This window comes from Phaethon aethereus, assembly GCF_964289735.1.
Source record: "Phaethon aethereus genome assembly, chromosome: 3".
Taxonomy (NCBI): Eukaryota; Metazoa; Chordata; class Aves; order Phaethontiformes; family Phaethontidae; genus Phaethon; species Phaethon aethereus.
Window position 1 is genome coordinate 29,074,701 of NC_138576.1, and position 14,902 is coordinate 29,089,602.

A 14,902-nucleotide genomic window follows, 5' to 3' on the forward strand; every position below is an offset into this window, starting at 1 on the left:
ATGCTATTTTGTTACCTGTAAAATAATTAAGAACTTGTGATTTATACAGTGTGAAATATGTTGAAATTTTAAATTTGTATGAAGGTAGTTTTCAAAATACAGCCTAACTTGGCAGCAATAGAATCGTGAAATGCATGTTATGTTAGATGTATGTCAGGCAGTATCAGAACTGCTATGCTGCTAACTTCTATAAGTGAAGGTAGACACCTATATATTGATACTAAGCAAATTTAATACATATTTTTTCCAATTATTTTAGTTAATACACCAGTGAACTAGTATTCTGTAATGGCGTGACGTGTACTTGTTGATTTATAGAGTACTAGGTTTATTTTTTTCAGAAAAAGTTTAACGTTTTAATTAGTCATATGAAACAGTTACAAGAAAAAAGTATGTATTTAGTTTAGAACAGTCAAATTACAAAACACAGGTTATGCTCATTTGGAAAAACAACAGTGTACACACACAGAAGCATGTCTATATAAAAGTCATATAGTGCTAAATGTTCTGTAAATTTTTCTATACAAATGTAAACTGTATAAAATATGGCTTAATGGACTATATTTGTATTATGTGACTACTAGAAGGCTGTCTAGGTAGAATATTACTTCTAGTTCAAATATGTTTGGAAAAAAGTATACCACTTTCAATGGTGTCTTGCTATGTAATTCAAGTAACGCTGTAATTTTAGAAAAAATGTTTTTCACTGACTTTCTTAACTTGTAAATATTTCGGCAAACTTCAGATTTTTGGAAGGTTCTGCTTAGTTGTTTTTAATAGGAGAAAGTATGTCTCATCAAATGTTGTGTAAAGTTGTAGCAACTCGGGGTCAATTGTTACATCATTCCTGCTTTGTGCTATCAATTTTTTGAAGCTAATATTTTATTAATTCAACTTCTGTTTTTTTCTAGCTGACAGCACGATCACTGCCTTCCATACAGTCTGATGAGAGACTACAACCGCTGCTTAATCATCTCAGGTAGCATAAACTGAAAGCTTGAGTGTATTCGTTTGTACAGATTAAAATAATTGTATTAGTGGAATGTTTTAGCTACATTGTTTTTCAGACACCTCATCTTGTGTGATTGGCTTTGACTGAAAAAAAAAAAAAAGCCCTGAAATTATCTTCTCAGCTCTGAAATTATCTTCTCAGCTTAACAAAAGCTTTGTAAATGACATGAAACATAACTTACAGAGCTGGTGTTGCTTCTAAGTAACAAGAAAATATTTGTAGCTTTTATAAAAACATTTTTTTATAGTAAGTGCAAAGTTGTTAAGCTTTGTTATGAACGAAACAGATTCCAAATTACACTGCTGAGAGTATGGACTTCCTTGTTGCAAATATTTTATGCTCTATGATCTTTTTGGAAGATTTCTCTGTCACTGTCATTGATGAATGGAGTCCTATTTTCTTCTTTTAGTGGACCTAAGGCGAGAGCGGAAAATGTGAACCGTTAAGTGTGCTCTACAACACAGCTGAAATAGTCTGCCTCTTTCTGTAGCGTATAGTACATAGAAGCTTTCTACTCTCTTTAAATATGCTTGGAGATGAATAACAACTAAAAATACTTTTCTGACATTCTTCAGGTTAATTGTAGGTCTGGTCTCTTTCTTGTATACGTGATTGCTTTTTACTACTCTATATTGTTTGTGAGAGTTTTCTTACTATGGTAGTATTCTGGAGGACAAAGACCATACAATTAGAGGGAGATGCATTGGCTTAGAATCATTGAATAATTTAGCTTGGAGTGAACCTCTGGAGATCGTTTAATCTAGCCTCTGCTCAATGCAGATCTGGTTAGATTGGGTTGCTCAGGTATTTATACAGTTGAATTTCTAATATCTTTAAGGGTAGAAATTTACTTAAATATTGAATGTCAGTAATAAAAGCTCTGTTTTTGAACACCTACAGCTTTGCATTAAGAGCACTGAAATGATGTTGGATGAATTAGAAGTGGAAGCAGTGAAACTCCATCACGACAGCACTGCACCTGGATTAGGGTGCAGATCTAGTTAGCATGCTCTTTATTTCCTATGGTGCTCTACTGTTCCAGGCATCTGTACCAAAACCTGACATTTTATTTTGATTAAAAAAAAATAAAAATTCTTGTTTTTTATTACATAGGAACAGTTTCATGTTTTATTACTTTTTGTGTAAATCAGAATAGGAAAAATAGCGTTCATTGTATCTCTGCTTATTTACATACGATTGAATTTTGTTCAAGAGCAATGAATGAAAAAAATATTGCAGTGTAACTGTTATGTAGCTGGTTAGAGGATACTTCTGAATGCCACTAGCCTTCCATGTTTTTATTACTGTACATCTTACTGGGATTTTAAAAAATATGCCTCAGTGGCTTATCTTTCTCCATTTGAAGGTAAAGAGCAATTAGGTTAGCTTTTTATAAATTGTGCTCGTAGTAATTACTGAGAAATTTTAAATTTCTTTTGATATGCTATGGATCCATGTAAGTGGATCAGCCTTCAGCATCACAGCAACCACAACCTTTTCTTGTTTGTTTTTTTTTTTTTAAATATGGGAAAAGGAAAGCCAAAAAGCTAGTTTAACATCAGCTGCTTTGACAGGGATACTGTATCCTACATTTATGCAAAAGGTATTTTTTGAACATTCTTACGTTAACTTGTACAGGTAAATTACTTTCATTTTGCTTTTGTGAAAACAGAGAGACTGTTCGCAGTACAGTTTTTCACCAGTGGAAAAAAACTACAGAAATGCTTCCAAGTTGCCTTTTTTGGAAGTTCTTTAAAATAGATAAAATACGTCAAACCTTACAACTTGACAAACAAGCTCTGGCAATGAACAGACAGATGACCAAATAGGTCGTCTTTGATTTCTGTGAATCTGTGATTCTCTGTCTTCACTGTGTGAATTCTTGCAGCAGTATTTTATTTTTGGCATATGTCAATAGAGCTTTATCAGGGGAGCAAAAGCTTAGATAGAAATGTGTGAAAAGAGCATACAATTGAAGGTTACGGAGCATTGTTTGGTTGTTAATGCCCCACACGTTTTTGGCAGCGATTCATATTTGCTTGTGACTTTTAAGTTAGCAAGTCCTCAGAAAAGGTCATTTTACTGTGGATTATGTCTGCATAGATATTTTAATCCATGCCCATTTTTTTAAACAGACATAACGTGAATTTTGTAATTGGACTGTTCTGGACTAAATATGTATTTTATCTGTGACTTAGGTCCTCTTTTTGTCCTATTCTGTTTCATTGGTGCTTTCTAATACTAATTTTACTAGACCAAAAAAAAAGAGAACATTTTTAGTTAAAATGTTAAAATATTTGATGAAACATTGTGCCTAGGGATTCACATGCTCACAGCAGGCTACAAGGAGATTTAAATTGCTAAAACTTTACCAGTTTAATAGAAATGGAAACTTTATGTTTAAATGCATACTTCTGCAACTAAATGCATACAGTTCTGCAACTCCTGCTTTGAAAGGAGTTTTTATGGGTTTTGTGATGAAATTACAGGGTTGTAACACTCTACTGTTTAAAATCTTCAGCAGGAATAATTTCAAAGATAGACAAAAACGGTCGTATGTAATCCCATCAAACTACTGTAGGAGTCTGCCTGTACATGAATTATAAGGAGAAGCTGAGTTGACTTTGGTCAAGTCTGGTGAAGAGGAGGCTTAGGGGTGATCAACAGCCTACAAGTCTTTGAATGATAAACATCACGGTATTGAAATTCTTGATGGTGCCAGAGGGTATAACAAATGACAGTGGTCACATATAGCAGCTTGGGAGGTTTAGATTGGACTTTAGGAAAAATGTCTATGCTAGAATGATAGTTCAGTAGATTGGCCAGAGATGTGGAATCTTGGTTCGTGGAGATTTTTAGGATTCAGCCCCAGCTCACCTGACTAGTGTTGGCAGTAGTCCACTTAAAGTGGGGTGTGGGACTAAATGTTCTTCTAACATCCTTTACAATCAACATTTATATGATTCTATTAATCCTGTCTTCAAATGATAGCTCATAAGGTTGATACAGAAACCAAGTGTTTTGCAAGACTGGATTTTTTTTAATGGATAACACAATACTCATGTAGACATGTTCACCTTTCTCACGCTCATCTCACAAGCAAGCAAAGAAGAATGCACACCTTAATGGCTGTTTTTTTACTATCTTCAACATTTACAAAATGCCCTTCATATCCTTACTCATGTAAGTCTCAAGTATCATAGTAAATCTCATGATCATATATCTGAGTGATACAGTATTTATCAGAACTGTCCTACAGCTGTTTATTGAAAGCCATTCTTGGAATGGGATGGGAAGCCATCCCATTCTTGGAAACATTGACATAGTAGAGGTTTCTTCTTGGTCAACAGTGATGTGAATGTATACATTGATCTTTAGTTGCAAGATAAGTTTAGAAAACTTATGGTAACTAAGATTTTGGATATTAGAAAAACAGGTTGTGAGTTATTGAGTTAGGCTGGATGGAGAGAGACAGGAATTTATATATGGAGGTAAAATAAAACTGGTTTTATGTGAAAAGTGAAGACATTGCTGCTTGCATTCCAGTAAACCACAGAAAGAAATTATGAAGAATTACAGAGATTTCTGGGTAAGAACCTCGATCAGGAAGTAACCTCAGAAGCTATGTGGAATAAAAGAAAGGATGAGTCCAAAATAAGAGCTAAAACTGGAAGCAGTTTTAAAAATAGGAAAAGAAAGCGAGGGTGATCACAAGCCTGGCTGGCTTGTGTTGTAATTTGGTTTCAAACTAGCGGTAGGAAGCTGTCTGGCAACATCTAATTACATGAAAAAATGAAGACCGCTGTTCATAGAGCAAAGGATAGTCTTAATTTCCACCCCCCAAGGTTGTTCAGATTTTTTTAATAGAAATGTAGATAAAATAATGGCAATCCGTGCAGAAAGTAGTGTGATTTTCTTGTGATGAAATCAAGGGACCTGGGGAATCTCTGCTGCAGAAAATCAGAAGACCTGGCACCTAAAATTGCAAACCCAAAAGCTCTGGTCCCTTGAGCTCCTTGGGACAGGAATCCAGCAGTTTAGCTGCCAAAGGCCACATGACTAGTGCCAGCTTCTTTATGTGCTAGCTCCAATCTACCACATGTTTTGGATACATAAGGCATACTCTTTTTTCAGAGCATCACCTTTGAAGGCAGTTTGTAGGGTTCAGCTCTTTGGTGAGTGGTATCAGGTATCAAGAAACTTTGACCTTGCAAAGGTCATATGCTGCTTTTTAATGTAAAAATAAGGAAACATTTATGAAAAACTTTTCCTGTTTGCTTACCATACTGAGATTATTTGAGCTTTTCAGAGTCTGAAAAGCATAATTTCTTCTTCTCCTCTCCCACCCTCTTCCTTGGCATTGCGTTTTGTGTCCATGCAGTAGACTTTTCTACCAAGTCCAGATGTAATGGTCAGCAAGATTCAGAGAGTATGTCCTCTTTACCAGTAACTTCAGAAGTCTTATTTTGGTTGCTTATTGTATAGGAAAACTTCTGTGTCTTCTCTTTGGACCTCCTCTTCCCAGGCCAATCCTTTCTATGGATGCTAGGAAGAAGTGGTTTTCTTTAGCTTAGCAATTTTTTTCAGTATTGGTATGACTCTAATGAATACTATAGAGTACAGGCAGATGATCTGAAGTGATTATGGGAGAGCAGCGTAAGAAGCTACCAGCACTCATCCTGGGATCACAGAATCACTAAGGTTGGAAAGGACCTTTAAGATCATCAAGTCCAACCATTAATCCAGCGCCACCATGTCCCCTAAACCACGTCCTGAAGCGCCAGTGTGATAACTGACTGAATGGTCATTTTCCTAACTGATTCTTTTACAAAATAAAAATGAAGTTGCATAAGCAACAGCTGTTTTCTATTGTTCTGTGCTTCAATTATGATGTTTTTGGGACTGTGTTTTTTGTTGTGTTTGTAGTTTGCCTAAGTAAAGCGATGCAGATCTGATTCTGCAAGGAGATTTAGATCCTTCTTTAGTAGAATCAGTAGTAATAGACATACACAGTTCAAGTACTTTTATTTATCTATTGTTGTGTATTGAAAAAAAAAAAATCTGTTAAGTACAGTAAGCTTGCCTAGTGCTCCAGTGTGTGCCAAAAATAAGACTAAGGAACGAATGAATGCATGTATAATTAAACAAATTATTTGTACTGTAGTAAAATCAACCCAGCTATATGTTTTTTACACTTTACAGTATTGAAATGTCACAAAATAATCTGTAGCACAGAGTATCATCATTTAGCTAACTTCCTTTTTTCTGGAGTTAATGTCTATATGCCTTCAGAAGATTTAAGACATGATCTTTTTAAGTTACTTGCAAAATCCCTCTTGCACAAAGAAATTTGTCTTACCCAGAGTTTGCAACCTGAGTTTTGTATCCAAAGCCCCTGTTTGCTTTATTGTTTGCGGTACTGTCAAATCTTGAGTTTGGCTGGGTTCTCCTGTAAGCATTTCTCTTGGCCTATTCTGCAGCCCTGCATATATCCTCATTCAAGAAGCCTTTATATTTAAAAGTAAAGCTGGGCATTAGATGGTTGTATTTGATTTGAAATTACTTTGGTGACAATGTCTACGTGACTGTCTCTGCTGTAGTGTAGGGTTTTCTGAATTTAGCTTAAGTACCGGAAGTAGCTTTGTTGCAGTATGAATGAAAGATGAGGCAGCACATGCAAAGTCCTGTGCTATTTTGGCTAGACAGCTACTGGCAGGAGTTAATACGTGTTTGTATGTCAGTACTGCAGTTAAAGACTTCCCATCTTTTTATTGGTACCCTTAAGAGTTTTTGAGTTTTTCTTCTTCCCTCACAGTAGATGTAGCAAAGTAGAAAAGGTTCTTGATTACTGGAAGAAAGCAAAAGTGAACCCTGCCTTCACAAAGAGTAAGGAGAAAGGATCCATAGGCTGGTCAGCCTCATGTCAGTTCCAGACATATGAAGGACAAGAAGGTGATCCTGAGTGTGGTCAGCAAGGATTTGTGAAAGGGAAATTATGCTTGACCAATCTCATAGCTGGTCGTTTTATCATAGAAGGCTCAACGGATGGGGGTGAGGGGGGTAAGCAGTGGATGTTGTTTGTCTTGACTTTAGCAAGGTTTTTGACACTGTCTCTTGTAACGTCTTCATTGACAACTGATGAAGTATGGGCTAGGTAAATGGACAGTGAGGTGGACTGAAAACTGGCTGAAGTGCTGTGCTCAAAGGTTTGAGATTCAGACCAGCTGGAGGCCAGTCACTACTGGAATACCTTAGGGATCAATACCGACTCCTATATTGTTTAGCTGCTTCTTCAATGTACTAGGTGATGGAACAGAGTGTGCACTCAGTAGGTCTCAGATGATACAAAGCGGGGAGGAATGGTTTACACCAGTGGGTATGCTGCTTCTCAGATGGACTTGGACAGGCTGGAGAAATGGGCTGAAGATGAACCCTGTGAAGTCAAATACCAAGTCTTGCATCTGGCGAGGGATAACCCCATGTACCAGTATAGGTTGAGGGCTGAACGCCTGTGAAACAGGATTGCAGAAGAGGACCTTGGGGTCCTGGTGGACAAAAAGCTGACTAGGAGCCACTAGTGCACCCCTGAAGCAAAGCAAGCTTCCAGTCTCTTTGGTGGCATTAGGAAGACCACGCCCAACAGGTCGAGGGAGGTGATCCGTCCCTTCAGCACTGGTGAGGCCACATCTGGGCTCCCCAGTACATATGAGGAGAGGCTGAGAGAACTGAGATTGTTCAATTTGGAAGAGATAAATTTCAGGAGGGGGTGTGTGTGAATCTTATCAGCGCGTATAAATAGATGTCTGATAAGGGGGAGTAAAGAAGAGCAAGACTCTTCTCAGTGGTATCCAGCGATAAGCCAAGAGGCAATAGGCACAAATGGATATACAGGAAATTCCACTTAAACATAAGAAATAACTTTTTTACTGCCAGGGTGGTCAAACACTGGAACAGGTTGCTCAGAAGTTTCTGTGCTTGAAGATGCTCAAAACCCAGCTGGTTGAGATGCTAAGCAACCTGCTGTAGTTAACTCTGTTTTGAGTGGGGGATTGGACTAGATGATCTTCAGAGGTCTCTCTTGACCTCAACAATTGCGTGATCTTGTGATCTGAATTCTGAATGACCCCTCACTACTCCTTTCAGATAGAAGGAGGGAGGATTTCCTTACTGTGTTGACTCTAATCTTGGTTTTATAAATCTTAATTACTTACACAATTGTCAAATACTGTTTTCTTGGTTTTGCCTGATATAAAGTATTTGCAGCCCTTAATTGGTAAAATAATTTCTTTCTAAATTTGTAAACTTAAAAAAAATACTATTTTTTGACAGGTTTAAATGATGCTGTACTGTTTACTTTGTTTTTCAGCCATTCTTACATTGGCCCAGATTACAGCGTGCAAAAGAACACTGGAAAAATTTCTCTAGAACAGATAGATGCTGTAAGTCCTCTGTGTTTATTGCGTTATGTTGTATGTTGATATGTAACTTCTTAAATTCAAGTTCTGTATGTACAGACAACATGTAAAGCCGTTATTTTTTGATTCATATTTTCTTTGTAACTTGAAAACTACTTGAATTAAATTGTGATAAAGTTTAAAATGGAGCAGAATTAACTACAAATGCATCTAATCAGGATTTAGACTAGAGCTATAATGAATTGCTTAATTTGATGCTTAATTTTGTGTACTTTCACAAATACCTAACAATTGTAAACAGAGTTTAACAAAATTTTCTTAATAATTTTGCAACCCATGATGTTTCATTTATGATTATTGCTTTGCAGTGTTAGTCTTTTCAGTGCTCTTTTTTGGACTTTCGACTTACAAGAGGGATTTTCAAAATGAAGAAGTAAATAAAGTGGATTCTAAAACCACATCAATGGTGTAAAGAGAATTGAAAACACATTCCAACTCCTTTATCTCAACTTCAGAAATTGTTTGTGCTTTCACTGTCCATCTTAACCATGACAGTGTTCCTTTGGTAGTGAATTCCATGGCATGACTCAGATGTTAAAAACAAAAATTCAAGGCCCAAGTAAACTTGAATGTTACAATTTTTTTATCTCTGCAATCTTGCTTTATAAGAAATAGTATTCTTCAGGGAAAAAACCTGCAGATCCATTGCAATGGATTTTACTCCTGCTTGGAATTTTTCAAAGACGTTTAAAAAAACTCTTCCCCTCCCTCAACGCCCCAAAACTCCAGCAAAGCTTAGAATGACATTCCAGAAGCTAAAATAAGGAAGAAGCAGGAAACATTATAATGGAACTGTGGATATATTTTTCCTGAGAGCAGTTAAACCTATGTTACTTTGTAGCTGAAGATAGTCTGCTAGTACCACCTGTATTACTCTGTCCTTTGGATTTTGTTCTTGAGATGGTTATTGGATTTGATAGTTTATGGACACAGTTGTGTTATTATCAGTGCCAAGGCGCTCTGCACATGCATATCGTTTCTTCCATCCATTGGCATTTTCAAGTGGAGCTAATTAATCATCACAATAAGCATATGTCCTACAAATTAAATTATCAGTATGCCTTAAACATAAACTTTTCTCCCAACAGCTTTCTGTGAAGTCGTTCCCTCTTTGCATGCGCCAGTTGCACAAAGCCCTACGTGATAACCATCACCTCCGTCATGGAGGCCGTATGCAGTATGGACTGTTCTTAAAAGGCATCGGCTTGACTCTGGAGCAGGCACTGGAATTTTGGAAGAAAGAATTTATCAGAGGAAAAGTGGATGCAGACAAGGTAATTCAGCAAATTAAAAATACCTAAATATGTGAATGTGAGGATGTAGGTAATGTGTACATTGCGCTATATATTTGGATAGATGCTTGTTAAAGTAGATAAAAGACATTACTGTGCCTTTTGACTATTAAGGGTGGGGTTTTTTTTCTCTCTTTGCTTATGATTTTATTCATTTTGTTGGTCATCCTCTTGAAGCATGGGGAAAAAGGGCAAGCTGCAAAGAGGCTTTTTGTAGATGGGGACTAGGAAAATTTTACTTTACCACTAAACCACTAGGAAACCGATGTCCTTTATGAGTGCAGGTACTATGTGAATAAATTAATTCACCAAGCAGGTAGGTGACCACAAATCAGCACTATCTGAAAGGCAAGGTTAGCCTTTTTTGGTGGCTAATTAAAAAAAAGAAAATTGGACAGCTGTGTGTGAGGTGAGCTTGCTTTAGTAAGTTTACAGTCTAAGAATAAAAGAAGAAACTAGAGGTGAGTGAAGACAGAAGAATATGTTCAAGGAAATAGTGAGAAAAAGCTGTTCAGTTTAATAGGCAGTATTATTGACCTATTAGTCATTGGTCTAACCCTTGCTAATATTTTTGAGAGTATCATGAGTGAGGAAAGTGTAACATACGTGTGCTGTCTCTTTGATAGCATGAAAAATGTATGCTAATTTTTGGAGGTTTGCTCCTTACCTTGAACAGCCTAGGTAGAATCAAGCAGGCTTCCTCTCTTACCCAGCTCTGCCTGGCCTGTGGTATGTGTTAGAGCAGATATTTCAGAGGTTATGTCAGTTTTGTTTGGACTGTGATACTTTGCATCTAATATTGTGAGATGTCAGCTTTGCAGGGTACTATGAAGCAGTACAGTATGTAGTATTTGGTAGACAGTCTCTTGTTAGCTTAGGTTCTCTGGGACGTGGCTATTTATACAAGATACAGGACAAAAAGTAATGCTGGCTACAATGAGTTATGGTATATGTGTCTCAAGTCAGATCAACTCGTCTGCAGGTTTTTTGTGAAGAGGAAAGGGATTTGAAGGTATGATTTGAATGAGTACCTAAACCTCTGTAAATCTAGCTCCTTAAATTAGATATGATTTAAGAGGAGATACCTGTTTTGTTAAAAAAGAAATCCAAAATGTATTCCCTTACAAAGGTTTCAAGAAAAGATTTGAAGAGAGGTAATAACTTAAATTTTGCAGTTGAATGCCAGTTAATTACTAGTTGAATTCAGGAAAATACAAACTTTTCAGTTGCTGTTTCCTGTGCTTAAAGGAAATTGAAAGAATAAAAACAAGCTGTCAGAAACAATAACAATGTAAATATATACATTTGTTATTTCTGTTTTAAAAAAATATTGTATGAACAGGTTCAATTCCACCTACTTGTGCTTTGACCCTGGGTGCATGCACATGTATGAAGACATGTATGCACCTTAATCCTGTTTTCAATCACAGAGTTATGACTTTCTACTATAGCATCTCTCTTGATAGGCCCTAGAAATAAATGAAATTTTATGATACTGTGTTTAACTTTGAACGTTAGAAAGCCTATTGTGAATGAAGTAGGGGGTTGAAGTTACTACATTTTTGACAAGGAGGCTGCTATTTCCATGTAACTTTCATTCTTCTCAAGTTCTAGATAACCAACTTCAGACTTGGGGTGAAAAAAAAGCAGCTGACTTTTCACACATGTAACTAAAGTCAGTGGCCTGTGGTTTTTAACAGTAAAATGTCATATAATGTTTAATGTCCTGAAAAAATGAAGATTAATACAATTCTTGTTAGTACTTTCTTCTTTTAACATTTTTATTTTCTGACGCTCATGCCATTGTTCCTTTCCTGTAGGGGAGATAACTATACTGTTTTGTCTTACTGGAGCATTGTGAAGGTACATGCATGATACTTGCTAAAGACTGAGGTTAATTATTCGTTGCGGTATTGCAATGAGGGACTGTTCTATTTGCTGCAAATGGTTATGGTTTCAAAATTGTGTGCTCACATTCGTCTTTAATGGCTGTAACACTTACGCCAGTTCTCAACCCTAAGAATTCTTGGCACACAGCTTCAGTCTTCAGCAGGAAGGAAGCTACCTTGAACACAGTGGTGCGCTGGAGTGCCTACCACCAAGCTAAGCGTAGGAACAAGGAAAATTTGCACCGAAAAGAACTCCTCCTGTGCTCTGAATCACTGATGTGGACATACCGCAGGGGTCATTGATAAAAACATTGTAGAAAAGTTTGTAAGACACAATATTTTACCTTTAGAGAGAAATCTGTAAAGTATATTGTAAATGAAGCGTGAAACCATGTATTCAGTGGAAAAAATAGAACAGTGCCCACAAAGAAAGCACTGAAACTGGTAGAGATGCTCTGTTGGGGGTGGGGAATGATCATGTACTGGCATGTTCACAACAAAGACAAATGCAGAGCACAAAAGAAAACTTTTTCTTTAGGCTCTGTAATTGAAATTGCTCTGCAAATTGCTAAGTTTGGAGTGCCTAAATGGTAAATTATTGTTGTTCAGATGATAGGATCAACTGCCAAATGGTGGTAGATGTGTTACTTCTGACTGAATGGTTATGCCAGTTGGCTTCATAACCTCAGTGTTACTTTAAGGTTGGTTTGTTTTTTCTATAAAACGTAATCTTACTCTAAACATTCTACTCCAAACAGATATTAATTTCCATAGATTCTTTCATATCCTGTTCTTGTTGCTTAAAAAATCCATCACCACCCCCCAAAAAAGAGGAGAGTAACTCTAGTATGCTTTTACAATACTTGAAACAAGCAAGTAATAAGATGAAGATGAATCAAGACGAATTAAATATTTACATTATGGTTATAAAAATGCTCTAATAGTTCAAAATAAAATCCTCTTACAGCAGAGCTTGTTACTTGACTTTTTGTTTTCAGATCTATTTGTATGAGTAGTCTGTGAATGTGAAATTAGACTTTGAAAGATGATGCGGTGTTTAGAACAAAGAAAAGAATGAAAGCTGGTTCAATTTCTTTAAGGTATTATTCAGTTACTTCTTTAGCTAATAGTCTGGAATCAAGGTTTTGATACAAATGGATGACTTTAAGGCAACCCATCACTTTCTGCTTTCCTTTTCTACAGAAATACTTGTGAGATATATTCCTTTTCTTAGCAGTATTTGGTGCATGGTGGTATGAAATGCTCTCTTCTAGTACTCTGATTATTTACCACTTTTTACAGAAGAGACAGTTGATAGTTGTGCACTACTGTGTGGAAAAGTAATTCCTTTGATACTGCAATTCAATATTGCATTGATTTTTATTAGCTATTGAAGTACATCTGAAAAATGTGCAAGAATTTGGTTGCTTTTTTTTTTTTAAAAAAAACTCCAAAACTTAAGAGTTAGAAAATTATCCTGACAGCAGAACAACTTTTGTGTCCTTGTGACTTCTTACTAAGAACGAGACATGGCTCTTTAGCCCCCATGTTCAAGGACTCTTTCCTGGGACATTCAGGCTAGTAAAGCCTCTTCTTCCTGACTTTGTTTTCCAAATCATCTTACTGCAGTTTTGTATGGCTTCTTGTTTTCTGCAGCAGCTGATCACAAGCAGCAGTGAGCAGGTTGTTTTCCAGTTGTCAGAGGTTCCTGTCTGAGATATGTCTCTTCATCCCTTCTTGCTAGTGAAGGTCCTCATGAGAGACGTTTTCCTGGAAGAAGGAAGAAGAAAGTTTACTCAGACTTAATCTTGCTCAGGGTCTGTGACTGGTAAAGAAGGAAACCCTTCACAATGAAGCTTTTGAGTTTCACTTGACTATTAATATATTCTAGATGTTTCTTCCACACATGATCATGTATAAAACTGAGGACAGCCAACTTGCTAGCCATATTCTGCATCAATATGCAAACGAATATATCTCCTGCTCTGTTAAGTGATGAAACTTTCTGATGGAGATACATCCAAATGAGATAGTTCCAGTGATTTGATTTTCCTGGCTCTTCCATTTCTTTTCCAGACTATCTTAGGAGGTCCTTGAATCTGGGATTCAGGATTGAGGCTTTACTTTGATTGCAAACGGCTGGTCATGGATGTTTCTACCAGGGCTATCAGAAAGGACTAGAGACCTCGTGGGGTCCTTTCCAGCCTGAATTATCCTGTGATTCTGCATACAGGTCAAAGTACATTTTTGTGAGGGCCAGCCACTAGAGGGAGACAAGATCATACGGAATAAACAAATATAACATGTAGATGTAAATTAGAAGTGCTTATGCTGTAATGCTTTGTAGGTCTATACAATTATATTATGAAAAACCCCGTGTATTTAAATAAAAATAGAAATAGGCACTTGATAATCTGTAGGGCAGTGCTTTTAAGCACACACAACTATCCCCAGTGCAATTTATAATGCATGGGTGATGTGGTGGTTCTTTACAACAACCTCCACCTCCTTAAATCTCCATGAATATTTTCTTTATCAGTCAGTTGGTTACATTTGCTTTTGGTATTTTACTTTCTCATTTGTTTGAGATTTGGGGGTTGATTTGCAACTAGGTTCTTTTTTTACTTGCCCTTTTATATTGAATAAAGGTGCCTACTATTTTGGGAACATATTTTGATTCATAAATCAGAAAAGGATCTTTATTCTGTCTATTTATTGTTCTGTCTTTTTAATTATAATTCTCTAATTGAATGTAATTTGCTAGTCTTATTCTTGAATTATTTGAACTTTACAATTCTGCAGCCTGGAGTGACATGTTGAACAGCAAGCCACAATATCTAACATCTAAGAGATAACAATATAATTGAAATTCCTCTATACAGATTAAAATCTGATCTTTTTTCAGTTGTACATCAGTGGTACTGTAATGCAAATATGTGGCTAGGCTTGAATTCTCCTGAGATCAATAAAGGCTACTATAGAACTTTAAGAAAACGTTTGTGCTCTTCTAGGATACAAAAAAATGTAATAAAAGTGCAGCATATATTACCCGTAAAATCGTATCCCCCTGAAATCTGTAGAAGTGGAAGAGTATGTCGTGGTAACAAAGCATTAATGTAGTTAAGCATATTGCTTTTGCTTTCATTAGTTATCAGGGGACTAGGTAGTCAAGCTCTTGATTAAATTGTATTTTTGTGTTAAACTTATCATAAAATGAAATAGAATTTTTTTTCT

General features: G+C 36.4%; 1 protein-coding gene across 1 annotated transcript in view; it reads left to right on the forward strand.

Annotated features, from left to right (window-relative positions):
* The window catches only part of PRIM2 (DNA primase subunit 2), a gene marked incomplete at its 5' end in the record, with an annotated part of 129,761 nt that overhangs the window by 71,690 nt on the left and 43,169 nt on the right, over positions 1–14,902 (forward strand). The window contains 3 exons of the mRNA XM_081998173.1: positions 912–979; positions 8,379–8,451; positions 9,576–9,761. Coding sequence (XP_081854299.1) covers positions 912–979; positions 8,379–8,451; positions 9,576–9,761 — 327 coding nt within the window. The remainder of the gene's footprint in view (positions 1–911; positions 980–8,378; positions 8,452–9,575; positions 9,762–14,902) is intronic.